We start from the raw sequence: 27,582 nt of genomic DNA on the forward strand, positions 1-27,582 counted from the left end.
CACAACGAGGGCCTTCATAAAGGACGCTTCAAATATTTCGCAACTGCCAAGGAAGTCAGATTGCACTGGAAGAGGTTTTGTGGAAAAAACAACTTTATTTTCATCGCTTCTGTGTTCATTTCTACATTACTGTGAATACAACAGTAGAAAAGGGTAGCGTAACGGCCTTCAGTTTTAAACAAAGAAGGCTTCAGGACTTTGCTTAAGGGTGATAGACGTTGATGTGCGCAAAAAATAAAGCAACACGCGGACGCCACGTGAGAGATGACCGGAGCTGTGAGGCAAAACGTATTCTGAATTTAGCTGCGCCTGATGGATAATGGTGCATTTTCATTCCGGAATGAAAATTCAGCACGCTGTTTCGCCAAAAAAACAACAACAAACAAACAAAGCAATGAGTAAAAGATAACAATGCGAGAAAAGGGTGAAGCGAAATCAAACAGATGCGCATAACAGTGAGCGTGTAGTCCTGCTTACGAGTAAAACAATTATGCAGGCTAAGTTAGAGCAAGTTACTTAAGCCAAGCCCTTGCAACTGCTTCTACCGCTTTCATGCCTTTATTTTTATTCATAGGCTAAAAAACCCCAAGAGAAGATTTTTCAGTTCCGTTTTCTTGGTTTAGAAGAAATATTGTTAAAGGTGTGGCTAAGTTTCACGTAGCCAGCTTTACTTTTGTCTCTCTTTTTTTTAAAGCTGTCAGCAAAAAAGAACCTTGCGTTGTCTTCTTAAAAAAGTTTCTACTTACGATCACAGAGAATCTTTTCTACCAAGACTCGCCTCCTAGTAAAATGTTTTCTATAAGTTGTAATGTTTTTTTACACATAAGTGACTAGACACCAATTGAACGTGACGCTCAGAACTATCAAAGAACAATAATGAAAATAAATTGTAAAACACCTGAAACTTGACAGCCGTAATTGCATTACTGCAATTGAAACACTTACATATAGTACTAAATACTGATGGTCGGTATTGAGTACTGCACGTCTCGTGAATTAAAGTTGGAGGATTGAAGCACTTGTCGAACACATCGAGTTGTGTTCGGAAGTGTCATAACATCCTCAGAAAATCCACGAAGGGAAGCTCTCCATCTTGATTTCACGTGTGAGCGGAAATCAGACGAGGCTTATGAATTGGTGTAATCGCTACAGTGGCCTTCCAACTAAGAAAAAGCCACCAGTCAGATTGATACAAATCGATCGAAAGTATTGTCGTCATTCGCTGAATTCGCTCGTCGGCCAACATTATGCATTCACAAAGTGAATTTCGAGGAAGAGCTTTATACGATTTTGTTGGCTGGTAGAAGCTGCAAGTTGCATGTACTCTAGTCTACGAATGAATACAATACGCATTCAGATGGCTTGTTAAAGCGATGCTATGATGTTTTAAGCGCAATCGCAAAACGAAATTATCATGAGGCATGAAGTTCTACGGAACTTTGTGTCATGAATGCAGCACGTACGATCTTAGTAAAAACCGAGACTGATAGCTAAGGTAGCTTTCATCGGAACGGCTTCGAATTCATCACGATGGTTCATGATCCTCTCCGCTGCTCGGTGTCACGAGGTCAGTATTCCCACTTCCCCCATATTGCATAATGCCCTGACGGTCTGTATTGTAGTCTCGATTCAAGTGGTACGCACTCAAGCTCCCATGATTTTGACAGTGACTGCATGACAATTCAGATTACTTCTTACAGAATTGGTCATACGAGTCGCCTGTGGCACAATAAACAAAAAAATCAACCATGTTTAACTTGGAGCTACGCCGTGTTTGCTTATCTGTAAGGAAGCTAGCTGGCCCCTAGCACGCGCGAAAACAAATTTAATTCGGCTCCGCCTGCTCTACGCGCTTTCAGTTAAGCTTGGCTCTGAATGACAGGGTGCGAGAAGCGCTCTGCACACATAACGGTTTGCAAACACAACGCAGGCATATATTCGCGACCTTGCTTTTCCCTGCATTGCTTGTATTCACCCTGGTAAGTAGTTAGTGTCGTCGGTGTTACATGGGGGCGGGAAGGGGGGTCGCGATTAAAAACTTCTCTTCTGGCAGGCACTGGCACAATCACTGCACTGCGGGAAGGTAGAACCTATGGTTTCCAACGACTTCTTTGAAGACGTACTCCGACTTGTCCGTGTTGAGAAACGAGGCCGGACATTCCGCGCTCGCCGTCCGCACTAGGCGGCCGGTGGCAGTGGAGCGCTGTTTCCACGATCGAGTCCTCGGATCCTGGTACTCGGCCATAGACGTGGTCGTGTGCTCGAACGCTCCTCTTCCCACCTTCTGGTGTGTGCGCGGTCTTTCGCGTGGCGCCTTGCTGATGCGAGCGTAGGTACCAGTGTTCTCCAGTGACCGCAGCACTTCTGTCGACTCTTCTGTCCTACGAGCCATGGTGTAGTCAGCAGCGCCCTGGGCGAGAGCCTCCGAAGAGTCAACCGGAAAGATGATGTCTTTGGCGACTGCGTCCCTCTTGATCGGCTTGGCGCGTTCGACGAACTCGCTAGCGTGATGCTGCAGGCTCGACCGCGAGACGTAAGATTCCTGAGTCGTAGTCGAGAACGTCATTCTTCCGGTCACTTTCAGGTTGTCTACAGGGCGGTAAGGCTCAGGTTTCGGCGGGATCTTGACTTCGCGGTAGGCCTCGCTGGTGGTCGTCTTCCTGGGCGCGTAGTCGGTGTCGTCGCCGAGCTTCTTCAAGCTCGCTTCACGCTTGATGGGCTTGACTCTCGCCGTGGGCGTGACCCGCCGGAAGGTGTCTCTCATGGTGGTCGAGATTTCAGCGTAAGAATCCTCGCTGCTTCTTACCTTCAGGCTGCTCTGCGGTCTATACGGTTGCGGGCGCTCCACAGTCACTGGCTTGAAGGCCGCTCGCATGGTCGTCGTCATCTCTCCGATGCCGGACGATGAGCGTTGGCGCTGTTTCTGCATGCCCGGCACTGCCGACGCTGCCACGGCGGGTTGTCCCCTAGTGTATGTCTTGTGTCTGTCGCGCTTGACCTTCACGGACTTCTTGTAGATGTCTTCCATTTCGCGGATCTCGTGCGCCTTGTACTCAATTTGCGACGTCGTTTTGTAATCCAAAGAGTCCTGACCAAGTACAAGCGTAGACTCCGGCTTCCTGATGGAAAACCTCGTCTCGCCCACGACAGGAGGCGCCCTAGAATAGCCAATCTTGTCTTCGTTTCTGACCGCGTACGACGTGTCATCGCTCAGTTTGAGCGTCGAAACGGGCCGGACCGGCGTCGGCACTTCCACGACAGTCTTAGGGGTGAACTCTCCGTGGTGGACTGTTTCGAAGCTCATGCTCCCTTCGGGCGCCAAATTAGGTTTAGGGTAAAAGGGTTTTGGGGGCTGAATCTTTTCGCTAACGTTCTTGAAGCTGTCCGCTGTGGTTGTTGAGAAGTAAAACTTGTTTTGGTCTGCCCCGCTGATATTCGAAGTCTCTAACCTAGAAACAATAGGTCGCTCGGCATTCTGCATGGCAAGGCGATGCGCTTCAGAACTCAAGGCACCCTGATCAAAGTAACCCTGTGCTTCGTTACCTTCCACAATGACCTCTTCACTCCTATGAACGTCGTCCTTAGTCTGCGCTCTCTTCTGGTGCATGCCCTCGTACTTCCTGGCGGTCGCAGAAGACTCAAGATATTCTTGTTGCCCGGTACTAATTTCGGCTACCTCTCTCAGTTCACTTTTGTGCTGTTTCATCGATATCTCTTCACCTCTCTTCTCAAGTATGGCCACTCTTTCTCTGTTCACGAGCGGTGGTTCCTGCCCTGCAAAGCGAGCCTTGTGGGTTGCGTCCTTTCTGGCTCCTTTAACCTTTTGCTGCCCTCGTGGTCGCTCCTGTGCTTCTTGCCGGAGGCCTTGCCAGCTGTCGGCCTGCACTGCTTGCTCAGTGCGTTCTTTTCTTGACGTCGTTTCTAATCCGGTTTTCTTGCGTGCAGATGCGCTCTGCTTGGCTGCTTTGTGTTCACAGCGCCTTGTGTCTTTTGCACCTAGCAGGCCTTGAATTTCAGCGATGAGCTCCGTGGAATCTTTGCGGCCAAACATGGTGATTTCATCAGTATCTTTTTTCTTGCCCTTGATTCTCCGTAACTCGTCTCCTGTTTGCGTAAACCTGTGGAAGACATCGTGGCTCTGAGGCCTTCTGCAGGCCGCGACTCTCCCGTGGCTAGCTTCCGGCTTCTTGTACGATTCATTTGTCGTAGTTGAGTACGAAACAGGGCCATCCCACTTAAAGCTGTCGTCTTCAAAGTGGGCTTTCCTTTGGCCCTTGGACTTATGCTTTATGAGTACATTGTTCAAGCCCAGGTGCATCTTTAAGTCATCGCAGGTGGACGCGAGTCCAGCAGCGTGTGTGTGTTCCACTCTTTCCTTCTGCTGTAGCTTCGAGCCTTTTCCAACACGATGTGAAGGAGCCACCTGGAGGTCCCCTTCAGATGAACTACCATTGCTTCCAAACAGCTTTGCCAGAGACTTGGGCTTAACGGGCCTGACTCGGTCCATCTTTTTCTTGTAGAATTCCATCTCGTGCGTCGTCCGCAGATCCATCTCACCAGACGGCACCGCGAGGTTGTCTTTGGGATAAAACGGGACGGAGACCTCGGGATGAAAATATGCTTCTGACGTCATTGTCGTCAACAGGTGACCGGCTGGCTCTGTTCTCTCCACCACTTGAGATTGGAGCAATTCGCGCTCTTCGCGTGCTTCGTCAGCTCTTGCTGCTGCTCGATGCTCATGCTCTGCTTCAAGGTAAGATTTTTCTTGCGTTTGTGCTGCCGATGAAACTAGTTCTCCCGCTCTCAGCAGGCCGCCGTAAGAGTCGTCTTGTGCCGCGGTCCTTTCTGCTCTGTCCTGGACGTTTTCCGTGGTCACCTGATCTTCAGCTGCGTAGTCGGCCTCGGTCCGCCTTTTCTTGACATCGCCCTCGACGTCTGCGTGTGCGGTGTCGTAAGATGGATCGTCGAACCTTCTGGGTCGCAGACGCCTCGTGACCTTCTCGGCTTGTTCATGGAGCTTGAAGTCTTCAGCAGTGGTGGTGGAATAGTGCGTCTTGCCCCCCGTTCGTAAGCTGGTCTGCGGTCGCGTCAGCGGATAATGGCGTGAGCTGGACGCCGCTTGTCGCTCCATCTGATACTGCTCTGCCCTGGCAACCAGATTCTTGTCGATAGTCGAGAAGTACTCGGAACTGGTGGTGATGTACTCCTGAGGGCCCTCGAGCCTTAGTGAAGTCTTTGGACGGTACCGTGACGACACCCTGCCTTGGACTAGGTCACCATCAGCTTGCAAAGAGGCGCTGTGACGGTGACAGCTTCCCTCTGACCTCATGTGCTCTTCGGCTTCATGAGCTGCGAATTCGGAGGTTCGAACAACGTGAGTCGCAGTGGCGCCTTCACGCATGACCGCCTGCCCAGATTCCAGGTCGTCCGCAGCGCGTTGTCTGCTTTCAGCACCGATCTCGCGATCGACAGCTGCCGTCCCACCGCCGATCGCCTCTGAATGGAAGACTTTGCTGTCGGAGGCCCGCTCTTGCCTGGACAGTCTCTGCTCAGAGACGGTCGTCGTTTCGCTTGCGTCATCTTGACGCTCGATGCTGCGATATGATTTTGAAATCTGACGGACTCTGTCCGGTGACACTTCCCACTGCCTTCTGCCGGCTTCTTTTTCACCTGTAAAAGTAAAAGCAACAAATGTAAGTGAGAACAGTGACAGAAAGCAAGATATGCCAGATGTTGCTGCAGTCACATACGCGTATTTTAGGTAACAAGCAAGTGTCGGTGGTATTGACTATTCTATCATTTAGTATCGACGCCTAATTGCTTCCAAGACATGACGACGTCTATTCTTTACAGATTCTTTTTTGTCTTGTTCACGTTCAACGATCTTTTTCCAAAAAATTGCGGTGAAGTGAACTAACACAGATAAGAGGAAAGAAAGCTTTCGCACCTCACAGGTTACAACGACTTTTTTTTTTTCAATTATACAACATACCGTGAGAATACCGCCCCTATATATATACAAGGATAATTACCTGCATGGGTGACTCAATGTCCTATTACAGTCCGACAGTCCGACAGTACCAAACGTCGCTTCTAAAGACATTTTTTCTCCATTTGCTGACATTCCGCGGATTCGATCCCGGCCGCGGCGTTTGAATTTCTTTGGAGGAGAAATTCCAGAGGCCCGTGTACTGTGCGATGTCAGTGCACGTTAAAGAACCCCAGGTGGTCGAAATTTCCGGAGCCCTCCACTACGGCGTCTCTCATAGCCTTAGTCGCTTTGGGACGTTAAACCCCATAAACCAAACCAAACCAGAACAAATCGCTACGGCATCAGTGCAGAAAAATAGGTATTGCTTCTTACCTCCCGCTAACACGCGAGACATCGGCTCTAGTCAGTAGAAGACGCGGGAACACTTCATTAGTGCACATCGTAGATGCGCAAAATACTCACATCCTGCGCATGCTCTTCGTAGCAGTGCATCTTGCAAGTCGTATGCAGAGTCCAACGACGCAGAGCCGCAGCGGTGTTTCCTGCGTTAAGAAAAGGTAAGCGTGCGCAGAATATCAGTGATCACGTGCTTGCGTGTCATCAAATCTTTTTTACTCAACATTACAGGCGCCACCATCACTTGCACATGATGTCATGGTGTCACGAGACAAGACTGCGACACCCGGCAACATTCTATGGGCTAGGCTTAGCATGAACAAGTAGGTAGGTCCATATCTGCGGCACTTTTCCTGTCTTCGACGCGAATACTGCCTGGCACGCCGACCATTTGCTATGTATAAACACGTGTGCCAGGAAAACTGCAGGGTGATTTCAACCGCGGTGTTCGCGTGTTCTCTACTTTGCCCTTCGCTCTTCGAGTGTTACTCTTGCCAGCAAAGAACCGCAAGATCATTTCTACGTGATAATGCATTGCACCCATTTTACTTCACTGCAAAAAAGTTTTCATTTCTTTTTTTTTCAGGAAACTTGAAGGTCGAGGTGCTTTAAAGGTGCACTAAAGAGGAGTCTGAATTCGCCTTTTTAACGCTGGAACTCGATCTACACGTTCTGAGCATTCTCAGAAACTTCGAACTATTGTCCTGTGCTGCCGATTTCCCTAATTTAAATCGGATTAAACGCCTGGGCTCCCGCTTTCTTTTTTTAAACTCATCGCTAACAGTAGGAGAAGTCAACCAATGCATGGAGTGCCTTTCAGGCAGTCGCGTAGCGCCTTCACTTTCGCTTTTATTTTGTTTTTTAGGTTCCCGTGAACAAATAGATCCAGTCAGACACTACATAGCTGCAAATTAGGCCCACGGAAATAAAAATACGCATGGACTCATTGCTTCCACCAATCGCTACGTGTCAGTCCGCCGATGGCAGAGCGGCAAGCCGCCACGGGACTGGCTGAAAGGTTTGTTGACTCCTCCTACTGTTAGCGGTGAGTTCAAAAAATGGCGGGAGCCGGGTCGTTTAATCCGATTTAAATTAGGAAAATTGGCTAAGAATGCTCGGAACGTGGAGGTCGAGTTACCGTGGTAAAAAGACGAGTTCACATTCCTCTTTAGTACACCTTTAACTTTTACTAAGTGATTCCTCATGCTGTGTGAGGCAATTTTGGTTGTTGATTTGTTCATGTGCTTGCTTGCTGGTTAGTTGGTTTGCGTGCTTTTGTAGTCGTTTTAATGCGATGATCACAAGCCTCATCGGGAGAAAAATGCGTGGTTGGTCACATAATTCTCAGTGATGTCACCAGAACGGGAGGGACAACGCTACGTTTCGATATATCTTCATTGCGTCCGTGTCGCCAGCTTAAGACACCTTCGGGGAAACATCTAACCACCAGCTAGATGTCCCGTAGAGTTGTCTGGCTGTATGCAGACAAGCGTGTAGGGGTCCGCGAACGCAACCATGACAGACTTGTAGGGGTTCGAAAACAAAACGATGAAAGGATGATACAAAGCTCGATGTAAAGGCATTAACTGTCAGTAATGATACCGCATTGCCCACGCTTAATGTAATTAGGTGTACCTGCGAACTGATTCAGCGCTTTTGCAGTGTATTTTTCCTTTAGTCTTCTTTAGTGCTTTTAAAGTGTACTTTTCCTGCCTGGAGATTTATCCTTGAGTGTACATTTCTGCCGCTGCTTTCGTAGCTTGCATGTGTTCTCTGCCTAGAGACGTTGGCGTGGACAGAATAATTTACGGCGACAGTCCGACACTCGACTTTAGTGCCATAACAGCATCGCAAGTTTCCGGGACGTCGTTCGATCATCTTTCTCTATGCCGAGAAGTTTTCAATAGAGAAGATGGACTTTTGACCTGCCACCGACCCGTAGTTCATCGATCATCGCTCCCACTGCCCTTGCTAACAGACACAACTGTCTGTTTTATGGTGGGTGCCACGTCCAACCGGGCTACCTGTGGCAGTAAATTTGCACCGAACCGTAGTTATGTTCCATTGGGGAAATTTTCCCTTTTATTGTGATAGCATTAGAATTGTCATACCAAAATCTCACCGATGTCCGGTGTCACAAAATTCGCCGATTGGTCGAGAGAGGTCGTGTGACCTTGTGACGTCATCACAACCGCCCCACCGTGTTTTGAGCGACCTCCTTCTATACAAGAATGAATGATGTCGGCACCGTCACAGCATCTCGGATACCAGCTACTGCGGCTAGCAGTCCGATTATGGAATGAGAAACGGATGCAAACGTACGCAGAAGTCGCAACAGAGGCGGCGAAATATGTGAAATCTTGTCGTATAGCACTCTTAATAAGCATTCACATAGCTATTTCAGAGAATTCCGTGTCTGAAATTGAGCCAAAAGGGAAAAGAGAATCCGCAAGTTCTTAGGGAGTTTTAGCAATTGGAAGGGAAAGGAGGGCAGTTATTTCGGCTGAAGATGTTACAAAATACCTCGACATATTTTTCCAGTTTATCTATCGATGACTCTGCGGAACTTTAGGCTGTCTGTAGTGCATTAGAGAAAAAAAAAAGAAGGCGGTTCCAGCTCGTGCATTCTCTTACGCTCTAGTATATACCTCCGTCTTTACGCTTGTCCTTGCGTTGGACGCACATACAGTTGCTTGCGACAACGCGTTTCTCAGCGCGCCGCAGCATCAGCGGTGTGCGATACGCTGTGCCGGTTTCATAAATCGCATGCTAGCAGCTAGGAGCTGTCACTAAGAAACCTAAACTACATCCAAACTCAACTTCCTTTTTTTCTTGTTCTTGAAGTCAGCGTGTCGACCTAGACGACGGATCGACCAATTCTGGAGTAAATACGGCAGTCGGTTTGAGGTGACACTAGCCTGACTTATATAAGTCACTTATGAGACATCCAGTTCATGCAGGTTTACGTGTCAATCGCTCAGTTTGTTTCCACTATAATGGGAATTCGGATTGAACAAAGGTTAAAACTGGAAACTGGATTCTTGTCCTGCCGATGTGGCTGAGTGGTTACGGCGCTCGGCTGCCGACAAGAAAGACGCGGGTTCGATCCTCACCGCGGCGGCCGAATTTCGATGGAGGCAAAATTCTAGATGTCCGTGTACTGTGCGATGCCAGTGCACGTTAAAGAACCACAGGTGGTCGAAATTTCCGGAGCCATTCACTACGGCGTCCCTCATAGCCTGAGTCGCTTTGGGACGTTAAGCCCAAATAAGCCAAACCAAACCAAAACTGGATTCTTGACAACTCTTTGAGCACGTAGGCTTAGGCGATGACGACAGCCTAATTTTCGCAGGGGTCGTCCTTGGCTGAAATACATGGTGCAGCGCGGATAAGAAAATATTAACTCGCAAAGAGTTGGACTTCCTGCACTTTGCCCTTCATTAATTCCGACAAACACAAAGAATTAATAAAAAAGAAATACAAAAGGAACGTCGGGGAAAATTCAGGAATTTTCTGAACCATTGCAGGGAAGAAGTGGCACAAATAGGGAATTTTTGGATTAAGTAAAGGAATTTCCATCACTGCAGCACCGCAACCTATCGGTCGAGAAATCCGCATTCGAAATTACCAACAGAGTTCGAGAACAGCGGCCTAACAAAACCACAGCTTCAGGGGGAAAATAGGTTCGTACATTTCGTACGACGCGATGTCCCCGGGTCTCAGTAAAGGTCTGCCCAAAGGCGCACACACAATGCAAGCATTGTAGCGCATAAAGGCAGAATGCATGAGTGCGCGGTGGGAGGTCGATGACGGAGCGCGACTCCAAAGAACAGCTGCGCTTGACGTGACCCTACGTATTACGTACGCGAGGCAGCCGTCGCACAATGCTTCGGCCCGGCCCCTGCAGTTTTGTTCGAAGGTTGGCATAACTATGAGGAGGCTGCCACGGTACCATGACGACACTCCTTCATTTAATCTAACTCGCAGGCACGCAACCCCGCGGACTGCAAGGCATCATCATCATCATCATCATCATCATCCTGACTACGCCCACTGAAGGGCAAAGAATTCTCCCATGCCTATCCAATTAACCCTGTCCTCTGCCAGCTGCAGCCCCCGTATCCCCGCAAACTTCTTAATCTCATCCGCCCACCTAACTTTCTGCCGCCCCCTGCTACACTTGCCTTCTCTTGGAATCCACTCCGTTACACTTAAGGACCAGAGGTTATCCTGCCTTCGCATTACATGCCCTACCCAAGCCCATTTCTTCCTCTTGATTTCGGCTAGGATTTTATTAACCAGCGTTTGTTCCCTCACACACTCTGCCCGCTAGCGGTCTCTTAAAGTTACACCTATCATTTTTTTCTCCATAGCTCGCTGTGTAGTCCTTAACTTTAGCTGAACCCTCTTTGTTAGCCTCCACGTTTCTGCCCCGTAGGAGTACCGGTAAGATACAGCTGTTGTATACTTTAGCGACGTAAATTTAATTTTTATTCTTCAACTTTGGCTTAAAGTGCATGAAAGCACTTCCGTCAATAGACAATCGCTGGGCAGGCCAGAACACAAATACTCTCGTCCAGAAAAAAACAAACAAACAAAAAACCTAAACAGATTTTAGTAGCTGGCAGTTTAATGAAGTTTCATTCTTGTTCTAACGCTTCCGCAGAGTTCGACCAAAGTTGTCTTCAGTTTGTAGAAGTAAATATTTACTCAAGCACTGATTCGTCTGAATGAAATTTGAAATGTGTGAGCGCCAGTGAACATCAGCATTGCACTTCCGAAGCAAAACCAAACATCGAAATCCCGAGGACGCTATATGTAACATGTTACACACTTCTAAGCATTGGGTGCACAGAAAAAAATATATATTTTGAGATAAAAATGTCACATCAAACAGCCATACCATAATCAAACGCTTGCAAAAAATTCCGGGTACGTAGCAATGCATGCCGTTAGACGCCTTTTACAGTGTTTCGCATACACTTTCAGGCCCCCGTTTTCAACTTATTTGACTTGTACAAGCTCTTGTTTATATTGTTTCAACCAATACGCTGAAATAGTACCAGTGCAATAATTCCAGGAACTACCAGAAATTCGGGACGGGCTGTTACCATGTGGTGCATGCCTTTGAACATTCAAAAATCGCTCGTTGACGTCGTCCGTGACGTAAGAAACAGAGAGAATGATCGAGTGAATACTACTGAAGCGCTGTAGGCCACTAGGCTTAGTGGCACTGTTAATATGTAAGGCAACGCTGTTATCGTGACCTTTCTCACTCGTCTCGGTGGTCGGAGTTTATAAGCGATTACCCGAAGCGTCTAACTTTACGTAATTTTTCCTTTTTCTTTGTTTCCCTTTCCAGCTGGTGCTTCGTATTTGTACCTATGCGTGACATATTCAACAGTCTGAAGGCTGCGCTCTTTTCACTCTGTGTCTGTCTTCGCCCCTTCCTTAATGTTGTTCCCGCTTTCACATAAGTTACTATGAACCAACTATAGCCAAGCAGGCAACCACTCTCGAAGCGTCTAGAAACACTGCAAACAAGTAATGCTGTGCTGCAAAGCACGTGCAAGAAGGGTGCAAGCTGATGCGAGATCTGTGTTGGTTTTTCATTGTCTTGCATCCGGACCGAACTGTTTCCCATGCTGACAAGTGGAAAAATGATACACTAGTAAAAAAAAAAAACACAACGCAGGCTCCATTGATTGCTTTTCCGAGTAATTTACAAGATACTTTACTATTGTGTCCTGTTCGGTCAGTGTGTCCACATCGGCGAAATGAAAGGGCTTGCGAGCACAACCTGTCCCTCTGTCGTGCTCATCTACCGCTGCACTGTGTGCAGTCTACAACAAATGAAACGCGAGCAAGAGAACCTGAATGCCAACACAAAATGCAAACATATTAGCTCCTGGAGAGGAAATACAGGCGAAGTTGAATAACCTTTTAAAGAACAGTCTCCGCGCTTTCCAGGTGAAATTAGTTTGGGCTAGTATTTACTTCCTCCTATTAAAATCCCCTCATTTCTTCTTCGCATTCGTCTTGCTGGCGTTTGATTCGCTGTTGATAGCATACATCTATAGTTGCCCTGATTTCATCAAGACCAAGTTGCTCTGGATAACACTGCACAAGACAGAAGGAGGTGCGATTAAAGCCTTTTTTTCTATTTCTAAGGAGCGTGACAGGTGCCTGGGCATGCCTTTGTTATCCGTTGCACAGAAAGATACGGGCTTTTCAGTTGACTGTGCGTAGTTTCAACGTGTTCAGAGTTTAGTATGCTGCTCCCGACGCTGTTATATGCTACAGAGACAGTTATCGCCTTTTAAATACTCATTCAGTAATATGTTTGTCTCGTTTCCTGGCGTTAAATCGTTGAAACTTTGCGCCCTGTATGCGTCCTTGGTACCTTCCTTTGTCATCGTCTTTGTACCGCACTTTTACCGTTAACTGTTGTAACTAAACAAGCTCCGCAAAAAGTTCTGCTTACAACACTGCGCTTCTCTTTGAGGATGAAAAGGGAGAAAGCCAGCGCTCGCGGCGGAGACACCAGAGCTCGCTTCTCCAGCAACGACAGAGAGCTCCGAGCTAACAGGTACTGTTCTGTCGATGGCTTCGATGCCGTGCGTGTATGAGATGCTTGCGCATACATCCACGTCGTAGTCCGGAAGTGTTGTGAAGAGCTCTAAAGTTAGTAATGTCATTCACTTGATTAAAAAAATCAATTAAAAACACCGAGCGGAAAAGGAAGACAAAGTTGGGAACAAATGGGCGGAGAGGCAGTTCTTTCCTGTTCTTTCGTGATTTGCAGGCAGCCGAGGAGTGGTTTTCTACCTCACACTTTAAGCTGATCATGACTTCATAGCCGTTTCAGACTGTCGCAGCGCTCGTAGTGTTCTACATGGCCACCTTCAACCACCGCGGAAAGACGACATGGACCTTTTCAAATGCTCAAAGCTCTTACTGCGATTAACGACATCTTCGTGTTTTATAATATTATTGCGCATTGTTGTGCGCAGCAAACGCACCATGAAACGGCAGGAAAAGAAAAAGAAAAATGGGAACAGAAATTATCCTAAACGCTGATAGTCGTTAACACGCCGGCATAAACGCGTATACCTCGTGCTAATGGTATTCAGACTTTCCGTTCATTCACTTAACGAGCTCCGCACATCGCCAACTGCCTTCGTATACCAGAGAAAGGTCATCATAATGGTGTAGTGCAACCAAGAGCCGCTAACAAGCGCACACTTATAAGCTACTGCTCCATCTTCCGTTGTCCCACTAACGACAGCGCGGCCTCTTCGAGCTGTTACGAACGGAAAACGCTATATATGTAACAGAGGTATGAATCCCGCTCGAGTATTCACGGGCTGAAGCACCAAGTCACCTGTGGGAAGTTTGGCGCGAGAAACTTCCCACAAAGCACACTTTACACACGGAGTATATGTGAAAGTAAGTCGTTCATTTCATGATGATTCCATCTGGCCTTACTTGCGTCGCATGCCTGCCAAGCATGGCGTGAAGTACTTGCACACCTTCTCGTCAACAAGGATGGCGCTGCATTCCGGATAACTAAAGACGAAAGGAATAAATTTTCAAAACTATACCCCCCCCCCCCCCCCCCCCCCTTTCGAACAGGGAGGGACCTTTAGTCCAGATCTGTTTGCTGAGCCAGCTGGACAGAACGGCCTCCCATTGCTCAGGTCATGGGTTTTGGATTTTCGGGCCGTTCCTGCATACTTTGGCAAGCCCATGTAGTGGGATGTAGTTTGAGGAAAGCAAAGGGTAGTAACTGTGTCTCACTTCTCGGTGGACACCTCAACCGCGTCATGAGGGGAGGGACGAAGGAGGAAGTGGAAGAGGACAGAGAGTTAGAGGCGCCGTAGTGGAGGGCTCCGGAACAATTTCGACTACCTGGGGGGGATTTTTAGCGTGCACTGGCACCGTATAGCACACGAGCGCCTTTCACGTTTCCGTGTTCTGCGCGATGTCAGTGTACGTTAAAGATCAAAAGCTGACAGAAAATATGGAAGGGAATGTGTAGGCAGGTCTTCGAGGCAGGCAATGTGAGGGAGCGGCTGTGGATGATGCATGAAAGGTAAGATTCCAGCACAGCATCGCATCCCTCAATTACGGCAATGATTTAAATCAGCCATATTCCCTATAACTAAACAAGAAACGAGTTAATTTTAAAAAAAAGCTTCCCACTGGAGGGAAAGGGGGGAAAGAAGGCATGAGAAGAAAAGGGGTAGACAGGGTTTTGAGCAGACACCGTGTAAGGGAGCAGGTGAGGGTGGCGCCAGAAGAGGAAGTGGCGTACGGTGCAGCCCCTCCACCAAATGCGGCTGGCGGTTTTAATCAGGGCAACGACACTGCACACTACGTGGCCAGATTTCGAGTTTGCGCCGGCTTCGACGGCGGCCGCGACCCGAGCAGCCCCGACTCGAGTGCAATGAAGCGGCCAGCCAGGATTGAGCGCGCGCTTAGGCGGAAGGGGGAAGGCGAGGCGCCCTATATAGTTGGCGGAGCAGCTGCGGACCCCGATGACCCGGCGGCGTCACTCACGCGAACAGGCGGCGGGCACTTCATGTTTCACAGAGGGGGGGAGCTTATTGCTATCTTCTCCTTTTGTTCTTCTCCTGCCACCGAAAGCAGTGGGCATAGTGGAAAAAGATACTTCCGAGCAAGTTGATCGCTTCCTTCGGAATCAGTGCGGCGAACAATGCCTGAGAGCATTAATAGACTTGTCGCGGGTTGAATAATAAAGAACCTCAAATTGGATAATCAATATTCCGCGGGAAGCGACAACGCACTGCCACTCGAGAATGAGCTACGTCCTTGTCATTAGGAATAACCGGTAATATGAGTTACCGGTTATTTGTACGTGCGCATTTGTACCGCACCCATCTCTATAGGCATCCTCTCTGTGCTGGTTTTTAAGGGTAATTTGAATAAATAAATAGTGCTACACACTGTGGTATGCATGGTCTTTCTGAGCAATGTTGGAGTTTTCGTTCGCTGGTTCAAATTTTCAGCTGGACAAGAACTAAAACGCAAAAGTTCTCAGGGACACCTCAATTTCATTATTTGTTAATAAGATAGCGTTAGTAGCCGTTTATGCCTTTACCGGAGGTGACGTCGCTACCCTCAGACCAATGGGAATGCTCCCATCTGGCAACGTCACTTTCCTCCAGCCAATGGGAATGCTCCGGTATGATGACGTCACTTCCTTCTAGCCAATAAAAATGCTCCGGATTGCTGATGTCACTTCCTTTAACCAATGGGTGAATTTTATGGCAGGCGACGCATTTTGACCCCCTGTGACTTCTAATGCTACGGCATTAATTAAAAAGAACTAATCAATCATCACTGCCTGCCGGCAGTTGGATTTCGTGGGGCTGCGAGTGTCATGAAGGGCACGCATTTATTTGTCACCGAACGTGCAGCGAAGGTAGTTAGTCGGCATACGTGACGTTGTGATCGCTGCGAAAGCACCTGTATCATGCAGCCGTGCATCATTTCTTTCTTGTTTATTCGTTCATGTCCTCTCTTCTATATACAGTTGCACGAACAATGGAGGGAAAAGAAAATTACTAAGGACAGAGCTGCTAGGCCACTGCCGCGCTTTTATTGTTAAATGAATATTGTTTTACTTCAGTTCTAAGAAATTTACGCAGTTTACGCGATTGTGGACATGCGTGACGATGGGTCATCAGCCCACGTTTCTTTCACAAGGTGGGGCAAGCGACTTCGTGAATGAAAATTTTCCTCAAGAACGGAAACAGTAAGAAGTTATAATAGCAACTTTTGTTTTTATTCAACGACGCAAAAATTAAGATTGAGCGATAGAGTGAAACCAAAACGCGAGGAGAAAAACACTGGGCCTTTCATCGATGCAGCTAAGCGCTCCTTGAACCTGTGCGAGCGAATAATAAGTGACGGCAATGTGCTGCGCTGGGGCAAGCTAGTGTCATCAAGCTGGGCCATGATACAAGGAAACAGATCTAACAGCTATTTTGTGATTCATCGTCACGGACAGGCTGCCATAGAGTTGCGCGGGAGCTCAGCACGACAAGTCGGCATCCAGCTGATTTCTATGATTTCTAGCTTGGAAGTGCAAGAGGAACGAATAATGGATGCGTAGTCTCTCCATCGATGGCTAATGCCCTGTTATAGGCGACGCAGACTAAAACGTGAAAACCTGCCCCGGGCAATGCAACAATGTCTCCTGAACTAAATATTGCGACGACGCGCCGCTGCCGCAAGGGCAAAGACACGGACACCATCACGGAAGGGAACCGCTTTGGCAGTGGAGATATGGGCTGCGCCCTACGATAACACACGTTGCGATAGTCTAGTCTAACTACTTGTTTGGTTTGGTTATTGGGGTTTAACGTCCCAAAGCAACTCAGGCTATGAGGGACGCCGTAGGGAAGGGCTCCAGAAATTTCGACCACCTGGGGTTCTTAAACGTGCACTGACATCGCACAGCACACGGGCCTCTAGAATTTCGCCTCCATCGAAATTCAGCCGCCGCGGACTGGGATCGAACCTGCGTCTTTCGGGTCAGCAGCCGAGCGCCTTAACCACTGAGTCACCGCGGCGGGGCAGTCTAACTACTTGTGGATAGGAGGAAAGCTGTTAAGAAGAACACGTAGTAAAGACTGAGCTCACATGTCTGAGAGCTCTAAAGGGGCTTCATCGCCTATAACGTATGAAGGGCTTAAGACATTCAGGTTGTTTTTTGAAAACGTCTAAAATAAAATAAAAACCGCTTATCGACTTCTCACTCACTTCCTATCCACTGAAAAGCTACCGCCACGATATTCATCGTTTGACATTTGTTTTTTTCGCAGCTGCGGTGGCTCAGTTGTTATGGTGCTCGGCTGCTGACCCGAAAGACGCGGGTTCGATTCCGGCCGCTGCGGCTGGAATTTCTTTGGAGGAGAAATTCTAGAGGCCCGTGTACTGTGCGATGTCAGTGCACGTTAAAGAACCCCAGGTGGTCGAAATTTCCGGAGCCCTTCACTACGGCGTCTCTCATAGCCTTAGTCGCTTTGGGACGTTAAACCCCATAAACCAAACCAAACCTTCCTATTCCGTAGCGACATCTCGTTGACATCCTTTCCGCGATGTCAGAGCGATGGACAGGAAGAAAGAGAAAAGCACGCATCCAAGAAACTGCTCTCTTTGGTTAGCACGCACCTACGACGCCCGCGTGCGTTCCCTCCCTACGGAACGAGAGCACGTGTCACCGCACGCGCCTATCGACGGGAGGCGGACACAGGCTCATCGCGAGCACCGACAACGCGAGAACGTTATGCACGTCGGAAGAAGAGAGAGCGAAAGAAAAAAAAAAGAATGTCGCCGCTCATCCAAGCGTGACAACACGCACGTGCCACGCAACAAAGAAAGAAAAACAATAAGAAAGAAAACAAAAAGAAAGCCCGAACGAGTCTGCCACCGCCTCCCCCGCGTTGTGTCAGCAGCGCGCAGGCCTCAATTCGGAGAACGCGGTAGCTGATGGAATTTCCCGGATGTGGGAACTTGACTGGACAATGCGGACCGCGCGGTAGGTCGGGAAGTGCGGGCGGGCGGGGACGTGAGGGCGACCTTGCCATTGAAGAAGGCCTTTAAAAAAAAAGACGTCCTTGAGTTCTCAACAAAGGGCGGCGGCTCAAACAGATGCACACACACTGAGAGAGGCCGCCATGTTGCTCTTCCTGCGTCCGCGGCGTGCGACGCTCTGTCTCCGTCAGCCGTGTCGCTTTGTTTATAATTGGCCGCGCGGCGGATCGCTCTTGCGTAACGCTTGCCATTCACCGCGGGTGAGGGGGAGAGCGCGCGCCGGTTCGACACGCCATGTACAGCGGTGTACCTGTACGCCGGGCTTCTCTGCGCTGCCAGTGCTGCTGCAGTTGGCGTGGAGCCGGAGCCCAGAGCAAAGTTGCTTTGTTGCACGCGAGGCGACAGTTGAAAGGGCTTGCCGACAGGTGGCGCTCCTTTCGCGCCGGAAGGACGGCGGGGCAGTATCATTCTGTTACGAAACGGAGCGGCCAAATTAAGCTTTTGCTGGAGAAACGCGACGCTTCGAAGCTGTAAGGGATCGATTAAGTCGGCGTAAGTGGATTGAAGCACGCTAGGAGGCAGCGGAAGGCGGAAGAAAGAGCACGTAGAAGCGGTGTGATGAGCTATTTGGGGCCGTAAAGCCACGAAGCCGCGCGAGCTCGAAGTGCATCTTCGGTCACCTTGCTAAGAAGGGTGGTAGTCTCGGAATAGGGTGCACACTGAGCACACACTTGCTCTGGTAAGAAACCCAGTCTGCGCCGAGTGACCACTTTCGTTGCAATAAATTCTGGCGCCGATATGAATGAAGGTGCTGACTGGGGATTTTTTTTTTTCATACCAAGCAATAACATAGTCTCAAAGATAAGACATAAAAAACAAATTTTATGGTGAAAAAAAAAAAAAAACAGAGACCATCATTCCTTGCTAGCAACGGGTGCTTCCAGAGTTGTTTCCTCTGGTATGAAACGCTCCTGAAAACGGCACAGAAAAGCGCTTATTGAAATGCCGTTTGGAAAAAAAATGCTCGCAGAAATATTCGAACAACTGTGCGCGGTGCTTCACATCGAGGTCGAATACTTGCGGTCATCATTATCGCTTGCGTTCAACTTTCTAGAATCATATATCAATCATTTATATGTTCCGCAGCACTATTTCGTTCTGCCGAAATGAGAGAGGGATTGAAAGAGTGGATTCGTGTACTAAGAGGAGAGGAAGAGAGGTGTGCCTAAGCCATTATAATGTATCCATCATCATTTCTGCACTGTAGAAAGGGTAAACAAGACAAGAAAGCACAGTTGCGATGGGTGATGACGCGGGCATTTCACAGGAGGAGATGTGCGACCACATAAGCCACATGACCGGAGCTATTACTGTCATCACGACACCCGGGATACCCATCAGCGTGTTACTGCTGTCGTTATGTTTGCTTCTGCCATAAAACGGGCTGTTTTTGCCCATTCAACCCTTTTCTACTTTTCCAACCTTTCATTATCCCTCAAAGACTGCAGCTCGAACAGTCTGGAAACACTGGCCAGCAAATGTTCATTCAGAACCCTTACATAACTACCCTTTTAATGGACTATATACACCTAATTTTATGCGTGTTTCCTTCTTTTTGAAATGATGCGTTAGATATTGAAATACACGAATCACCGCGCGGTATTGGTCTACGACCGCTAAATAAACTATAATTGAATTTGTTCTCTTATGCTGTTTCGGTTTCCGTTTCATCAACCGAACGATGGCTTCGACGTGCAGTTGAATTTTAAGTCACGTGAAACACAGAAAAACTGCAGGTAGTTTTAGCTCACTATAGCTCTTAAGCCAGCCTGCTTTAAGAGCTAGACTGCAACAGACGACGTATCAGCAGTCATATTGCCGTTTTTCCGAGCATCACGTGACCTAAAGTTCAACTACACGTCACAGCCATTTTTCGGTCAGAGCCACACATAAACACACTATAAGTAAAGCACGCGTGGTAAGTATAGAGTTCTGCAAGATCCCTTACATAGAATTTCCGAAGGCCTTGATATCAAGTGTAAGGTGAGTGCGATCATCCGGTATACTCAGTGAATTGCCAAATATGTTGAAGAGAATCAAGATAAATTTTTTTGAAGAAGTCTGGCTTATTTCAGTGGCAAAAAGTTCTTTATGCATTGATAAGTAAACTGGGTGCCTAGATAAATTGAAATATTTGAATCCAGAGCGGTGTTCTACATATTTCAGAACGTAGCATATTTGGAGCACTGTTCTTCATACTTGTATCTGGAACTCCGCACCGCTTATATGGAATCGCGTTCCACGTGTCCGGGCAATCTTCACGGCCGGATTGACTCTCGACTTATCCAAGGCTTCACTGCCCGACTCACTACTATGAGGACACGCCCAACTCCACCGATGGTTTAGCGTCTCCACTTCGCGTGTTTGCAACGTCTTGGGCGCTGATGCCGCAGCATTACGGGCAGCTTTCAACTCAATCCCAAGGACAAATCTGCCAATGAAGCGCTGTTCATGAATCTTCGCGTGTGTTATCAGGTGGCCTATAACTACGCCCTCCTAAATTTTCATGGTTGATAATAAAAGCCTAGAGTGAATTACTGTGCGCAATCTCAGTATTTAAACTCACATTCTGACACGGAGCTTTAGTGTTTGAATGAAAACACATTTGTTTGCAATTCAGTATGGCTCCGCTGTGGATATAATTTTCACTGATATACCAAGAACTAAACTCGCGATGCGTTAAGGCTCTGTTTTCGATGCACTTGCAAAAAAACATACGGACAAAGGTACAAGAGACAAACGAAAAACGCGCTGAGCGCAGACATCCCGACAGACCGCTTTTATGCAACCCAGTAACATCCCCAGCATGCATGGTGGCGAGGCACCAGCGCGAAGCGTGAGATCATAAATGATGCACATACAAACGAGAGGCGCGATATCGGCGAAGCACCGGCTGAGTTCTGTCGCTCTCCAGTTGCGCAATCCTTATCAGCGAGAAACAATTTCCATTCGCTGCCTGACGCCTGAATACAGCTGAAGGAAATCACAAAACAAAGAAAAGAAAAACAAAGGGCAGAGAAATATCGATTTTGTTTCCCTCTCCTTCCCAAAACTTTTAATACTCTTTTCCTCTGTCTCTCTCGCTATAGGTGCCAGCATAAAAGCCCGCGTGAATCCCACACACACTTTGTTCAGAGAGAGCGTTTCCGTGTCGGGACATGCTCCAGTTGCAGTTCTCGGGACGACGGCAGCGCGCACGTCCTTGGGTTTTGGCTGCGGTGGACACACTATGTGACGATTAGGATGCTCGACCAGCGGGTAGTGAGGGGGAGGGGGGGGGGGGGGGGGGTTGGAACAGAGCTCCTCTTTTTCTTCTTTATCTCAACGTCACGTATTCGCGCTCGTACACCCGCGTCGCGCGCTCTGCTGCGAGTGCTGCCTGCCAAGGTCAAACACTGCCGTGGTTGATATAGCAGCAGCAGCGGTAGCAGCGGGAGCGGGCTAGATGCAGATGCGCCCGCCTACGGCGCCGCCGCAGCGGCCTCGCGCTGAGCCCCGTTACGCTCACTAGCGCGTATAAGCGCACGCTGGGAAGAAGCGGTGGGCGGTTAGCGCCGCTGGGGCAATAGTAATATAATGACGATTGTGTAGCACACCGAAAACGTTGAGACGTGTAGAGCGGTTTCAGCGAGATATACTGTCGTTCTCCAATTGATGCCGCCCCCTCACGCACGTGTTGGTCATGTCCTTTCGCCTCGCTCGATTTACGTTTGTGTCATGATCATCTACTGAGAGGCGTGCTTCTTTACTGGAGGCGGGTCCGAAAGAGGATGGTCAAAGAACGAATCAATCGAATTTTCCTACCGCCTTTTTTTTTTTTGCGTGAGGATGGCAAAAAGGTTTTCATTTTCCGTCTCCTCCCTGAAACCAGAAGCGATGCTGCTCCGCGCTGTGTTATCACTGGTGTGCAAGTATCGCGACCTCGGACGGTAGTAGAACTTGCAGCTTAGTAAAGGCCCAACCGCACTCTTACTGAACAATAAGGCAGCATACTGCCGCTGATTCTTTGAGCTTAGCCGCCGAGGTGACTAAGGTCTTAATTATGTTCACACCAAGAAGGCTGACGTGTTTTGAGTAAAATAAGCATTTTCTTATTTCCCTTCAGTACAGCGCCCTGCAGTCCAACAGTCACCTGTGCCTTGTTTCGAAATCGCAGACAAGCCGTTTCTCTTTTATTTCTTTTTCACTAGGCGCTGAAAATTACTTAGGCGTGTTTAATAACCCCAGTAATCGAAATTTCAGGAGCTCTTCACTACAGCGTCTTTTATAGCCTGAGTCGCTTTGAGATGTTAAACCCCCATAAACCATAAACCAAATTGCTTCGATAATTCACATTCTCAACCAGAACTCAGCCATACATGGCATTAATTTTGTCCTCGCTAAGCTAGTTGCACACTGGACCAAAAAGCTTGCAGGCTAATAGCTAAATGAAATAAGGCATTCTTTTATGCTGTAGGTACAGCCTCTCTCAAATATATAGTCCAATGAGTCAGCTACTGAGCCGTGCAGCGGGGCTCTACAACACTCCTGGAAGGCCTCAGTTTCCGGGATTAAGCGTGGAGATTGAGAGCGAGCATCCGTCTCTTCTTCGAGAGATTTGGAGCGCTGACGAGCCAAAACGAAAGCTACACTGCATGGCCCAGAGGTAAACCGCTTGGGGTTTAAGTGGAACCAGGACTTTTAAGCGGAACCAGGAGCCTGTAGTGACCTCTACAATTTGTAGGATATGTTTTAAACACACGTGAGTCGTTACAACTGCTCTTCCTCTATGCTATTCACGGTGTGTTTAAGCCATAGCTAGTTTCCCAGTTCCACAGTCAAACAGAAAGGGCGCGTACCGCCTGACTTTAACGACACCGCAAACCAGTGCATAGACGATATGCTCCGAGGTTTTGGCCATTGCTTGCAACCATCGTGATCAAGCTCAGGTTCCAGTAAGGGCGCAAACGATTTACTATAATTAACCTTAAGCGGATGGTGTCGCAGCAAGATGCTGGCAGGGTAAATGAATGTCTTCACGTCAAGCAAAACTTTAGATGCGTGGATAAATCTCTAACATAAAGTGCCTATACAAGCTGTTCGCCATTTGATTTCGACTTGACGTCCTTTCAAAGATCTTGGCTTCTGTGTCGAAACACCAGACCGCTTCAACCAATGGACAACGCTCGAAAGTGAGAAGTATATCTTGAAACAGGAATTTCTTGACGCTGAATCGAATGCTGGGCAGTGATTTTGATGATTTTGAACAGCGAGGTCTGAGTTAGTTGGAGCGCGCTTCATAAAAACACTCTGAGTGAAGTGCAAAGAGAAAGCTTTTCGTTCACTCATAGTACATACTCTTGTTAAGACCCCCAGCGTTTGCAGTCACAGATGTACAGATACCAGACGGAGCTATAAACTGCCACGGGAAGGAAACAATGATGCGGCAGGTTAAAGTGATTAAAATATGAAAATGCGCCTGTCTCGAGTTAGCGCATTTAAAATTATCTGAACATGGCCCATGATCCATTCTATACATGTTATTTGCCACTAATTTCAAGCACTAGGCTTCCCTGAGTTTAAATGTCCTGCGTTCTTTTAAGAACTAAAGTGATTAATAGAGTTCGGTGTAACGTGACCGGCACCTGGAGAACTTCACTAATATATCCGAGCAACTCGGGCGCATCGGCGTCTTTTTGCAAAAAAAAAAAAAAAAGAAAAACAACCACGGAATAGAACGGCTGCTTCATTAAATGCATGACCACAGCATGCAAGAATAAGAAGAAAAACAAGGGAAAACAAAAAGAAATTCCAGGACAAAAATATTGATAATGACAAGAACGTACGACGAGTACAAGAGAACCATAAATATTAAAACAGGCCAGCGTGGACGTACAAGAAAATCTCCCTTTCCGCCCACTGACGCTGTAGTACAAAAAGTAGGAAGCACCCGGGAACCACTCAACCAAATCTCAACGCTTCCGCAAACAGCCGGCGATGGTGGGCTTCCTAGCAAGCTACTTCTTTGTGCAGTGAAGCCAGCTTTCACGAGGAACCCCCATGGATCTGTTTGAGGGAGTGGCACAGACTTTTTGAGGCCTTCGCAGACGGCGCGCGAATCATTGTGCGAGTCACGTCGGTGGACCGCCTCCCTTCGTCTGCCTCTTCCCCTCTACATTCATCGCTGCCCGCTTTCCTCCTTGCTACGTACTTCTTTTATGTTCTCTTCAACATGGGCCGAAGCGGATAGCCCCGGTTCGCCAAACCTCGGGGAAAAATGAAATCGATAAGAGCGATAGGCGCGACACAGAAAGCATTCATGATGAATGAATGGCCTTCCGTGGTTGTTGAAACATGGAAAGCAGGCCAGTATGCGTTCACACCTTGGAAAAAGACACATGAGCTAACACTGCTCTACAACTCGAATCTTATTCGTCACGAATCGAATCCAACATTAAGATCAGCTTTTATTATTGCATATATGCTACAAACGCATAAACAAATCGTCTGAGCCCTTAGCTGCTTCGGATTTTTAATGGCCGTTGCTAATCCGCTAGTGACGCGGCACGATACACACACAGGCTGGCGATTTTGCAAAGCAGGATATTACGGACCACGGGAATAACAGCAGAATTACAGCAACAACTGAAACAGTAAGTATGCAAAATCATACAAATCATAGGTTAGTATGAAAGCTTGAGATGCCAGATCCATGCCCAGATCAGTAAAGAAAATAAAACGTCAATCTAGAGGTACTCCTGCTAATTACATAGGTCATAAGAGTGAGATAAATGTGGACGAAGTAGCGGACCATTATTCCCTCTTATTTTTCTAACTAAACTTCATACTCGATAATCTCGTACACCAGTAAAAGGCACCTATTGTTAAGTTTCCAACTGAGGGTAAAGACGGGAAGAAGTTCTGCTACATGCTATTACAGTACCTTCTGTCTAGGCGCGACGAGGAAAAAATTTGCAGGAGCATACTGGTTGTTCACGAGCGTCATCCATCATCCTTCTGTTTTGATAACATCTGCGAAGTTTACTCACGACAAATATGTGGTGTTGTGTGCACAAGACAGATTGCAGTATGTGATTAGTTTTGCTTGTGTTAACATTTTAGAATATCCCAATCTGGCCTTCACCGCAAGCGGCGCCTAGCATGTGCGTGGGAAGTAAGGCGCCATTAACGCATGGAGCATGCGACCAGCTGTGTATTGCTGTGATTGTGTTGCGCCAGAAAATTCTCACCACGCGCTGTCATGTATTGTGTGCAAATGCTTCAGCTTGAGAAGCAGTTAGTGTTTTGACGCTTTTTTTATATATGTGTTCTATGTTAGTTTTGAGTTTTTGTATCATATTTATCCAAAGCGTATATCTCTTCTCTTCTTTTATTTTGCGGGCGTGAATCAAGAGAACGGATCGAAGACTTTCTTTTGGCGTAGGTTTGGTACATGGACTGTTTATCAGTGCAGGAATATGTCATTTGAGCTTTAAGACGCACATCACCCGGTTTGTCACACGTGTGTGCCTGTTCTTTAGCAGCTGTTTCCAAGCGTGTAGCCATTCATGGAAACGATTTGTTGCAGGGTCAATGTCCGCGCGGGCTCTGCGCGCAGGTGTTGTTGATTTGACAAGGAAGAGCAGCGGAAAAAAAAAAGCTCCACTCACGCTACCTTTCGGTATCACAGTCAGACAGCCTGCCTGCGGGCTTGTCCTAGCCAGCTACATGGCAGTGGGTCGATGAGATTCCCTTTTAACCCGCGTTATCGTGTCGCAGTTCTCAGCGGGCAAGAACAAGGACTTAGCTCCACTCTTGCAAGCAAGTAAAGAGGCGGAAGCATTGTTTAGTTCTGGGAAGCAGTGGTTATGATCAATATGAAGGAAACTGTGCCTTAATCGGCGACATGTCAGTCAACATTGGGGTATAAATAACGACGCAAATCCAGGCGAGCATTCCAAATATACTTGAATTGATTTACGTGCATGAAGGGAACATTGAGACAAAGCACTGAATCGCGTGAAATTTAAAGAGAATGAAATAAACAAAAATAGAAAAGCTGAAATTTTAGCACGTTGACAGGCGTCCGAAAAATTTACTGTGTTAAACTTAAAACGAAGGGGGTATTGTACGAATTCGGACTTTTCAGCGTGTCGCTATGGATATGCAAACAGATTTCTTGAGCATGCTCGTCTGCACGAGATAAAATATGCTGCGTTTGAATACTAGCTATTTTTGACTAGCAAGAGTTATATATCACTAGTAAAACTACGAATTAAACATACAAGCTACGAATTTTAGCAAAAAAAAAAGAGTAAATGGTTCACGACAGAGTGCGCACTCAGTCACTGTCAGTACATGCACAGCACATTTTCTTTATTTTTTTTTTCGGCGGCAGTACGGGAGGTTGGAGTTAATTCATTTTAAATATGATTTTAACTAACTGAGCTTATATTGTTCTAAAATATTCCGAATGCCAGCACGATCTCACTCAGAGAGTCAACTAAATGATGCATCAGTTCCCGGACCAATGATATAACAAACTCTTGACGAGGAGATGACATACAAATAAATATGGAGAAGTTTTGCCCAGAGTCATTCTTATTCAGCATTACTTTGTTTCGCCGACCGTGCATCTGCACTTATTTGAGTATTTATTTAGCAGCGGACTTAAATAACCTTGGATGATGTAAAACACATCGATGTTCCGCGCCTCTAATCGTAGCTCTGTGAACTCCTCTACAATTCCCGACTGAACAAGTTCAGAGAGGCGAAAGAGCAGGCGGAATACAATTGCGAGCCAGGTGCTGAGAGTGCGGAGACCAAAATAGCAACACTGGAGGCGCTTTCGGCACGAACAAATTATTCAGCACGGACGAAATTGCCTGACACCCTGGACCGAACGATCTGCTGGCGTGTCACGAGATAATCACGCGGTGTGAGGCTGGCAGGGTAGTCTGTATGCACATATACACCCGTAACGTCTACAATTACGACCCACGAAGCTTTGATGCTTCATTGCTTTCTTTCTTGCTTACACATACAGGCACATACCACAGAGGAGCTCTCTCCAAATGAAACGGTGCAGTTTCGCTTCCAGCTGCGGTTCTAAGCTTCGGACACAGCATAAAAGTCAGGCCAGACAAGCGTTCATCGTTGCTATTGTTTTCGCACTTTCCGCTTGCCTTAACACCGTCGGTGAGTTAGTAAACCCCTGTCCCCGCACGGGCCTCGATCGGGCGTTATTACGGCTTCGGCTCATAGGTAGCGTGCGCTGCTCGCTCTGCCTCGCCGACGCCTCACGTGACGCCCGACGTGTCCGCCCGGCGGTCGAACTCACCCGCATGTGCAGATCTGACAGACGCACTGCTCCTCTTTCTCGAGCACCACATCGTCGTCGCCCGGACCCTGGGACGGCGGCGGCTGCTTCGACTTTTGCGGCAAAACCCGTTCCCGTTGCTCGACCCGGGCCGGCCGTTCCAGCTCCACTTCGCGTGACATGGCGGCGTCGGTGTCGGCGTCGTCACAGGACGGCGCGCCAACGCGCTGTGTGCGACACACACGCACACACACTGGCAAGCGAGCGAGCG

The 27,582-nt window shown here is 47.8% G+C and overlaps 1 protein-coding gene across 1 annotated transcript; it reads right to left on the reverse strand.

The window, feature by feature from the left end:
* Positions 1-27,582, reverse strand: LOC149342854 (uncharacterized). The gene is made up of 3 exons (XM_089545370.1): positions 27,333-27,582; positions 6,455-6,534; positions 1-5,670 (listed from the first exon to the last, which is right to left on the reverse strand). Exons 1-3 carry the CDS (start codon positions 27,491-27,493, stop codon positions 2,066-2,068), a joined length of 3,846 nt encoding a protein of 1,281 aa, XP_089401496.1. The 5' UTR covers positions 27,494-27,582; the 3' UTR covers positions 1-2,065.

The sequence above is a fragment of the Amblyomma mixtum genome, chromosome 5, assembly GCF_055824585.1.
Source record: "Amblyomma mixtum isolate Tamu chromosome 5, ASM5582458v1, whole genome shotgun sequence".
Lineage (NCBI taxonomy): Eukaryota > Metazoa > Arthropoda > Arachnida > Ixodida > Ixodidae > Amblyomma > Amblyomma mixtum.

Coding starts and splice junctions, on each gene's coding strand:
- LOC149342854 (XM_089545370.1), bottom strand. CDS start 27,493: ATGTCACGCGAAGTGGAGCTGGAACGGCCGGCCCGGGTCGAGCAACGG. Junction 6,535..27,332: donor TGTCAGATCTGCACATGCGG/GTGAGTTCGACC, acceptor TTCTTAACGCAG/GAAACACCGCTGCGGCTCTG. Junction 5,671..6,454: donor ACGAAGAGCATGCGCAGGAT/GTGAGTATTTTG, acceptor TTACTTTTACAG/GTGAAAAAGAAGCCGGCAGA.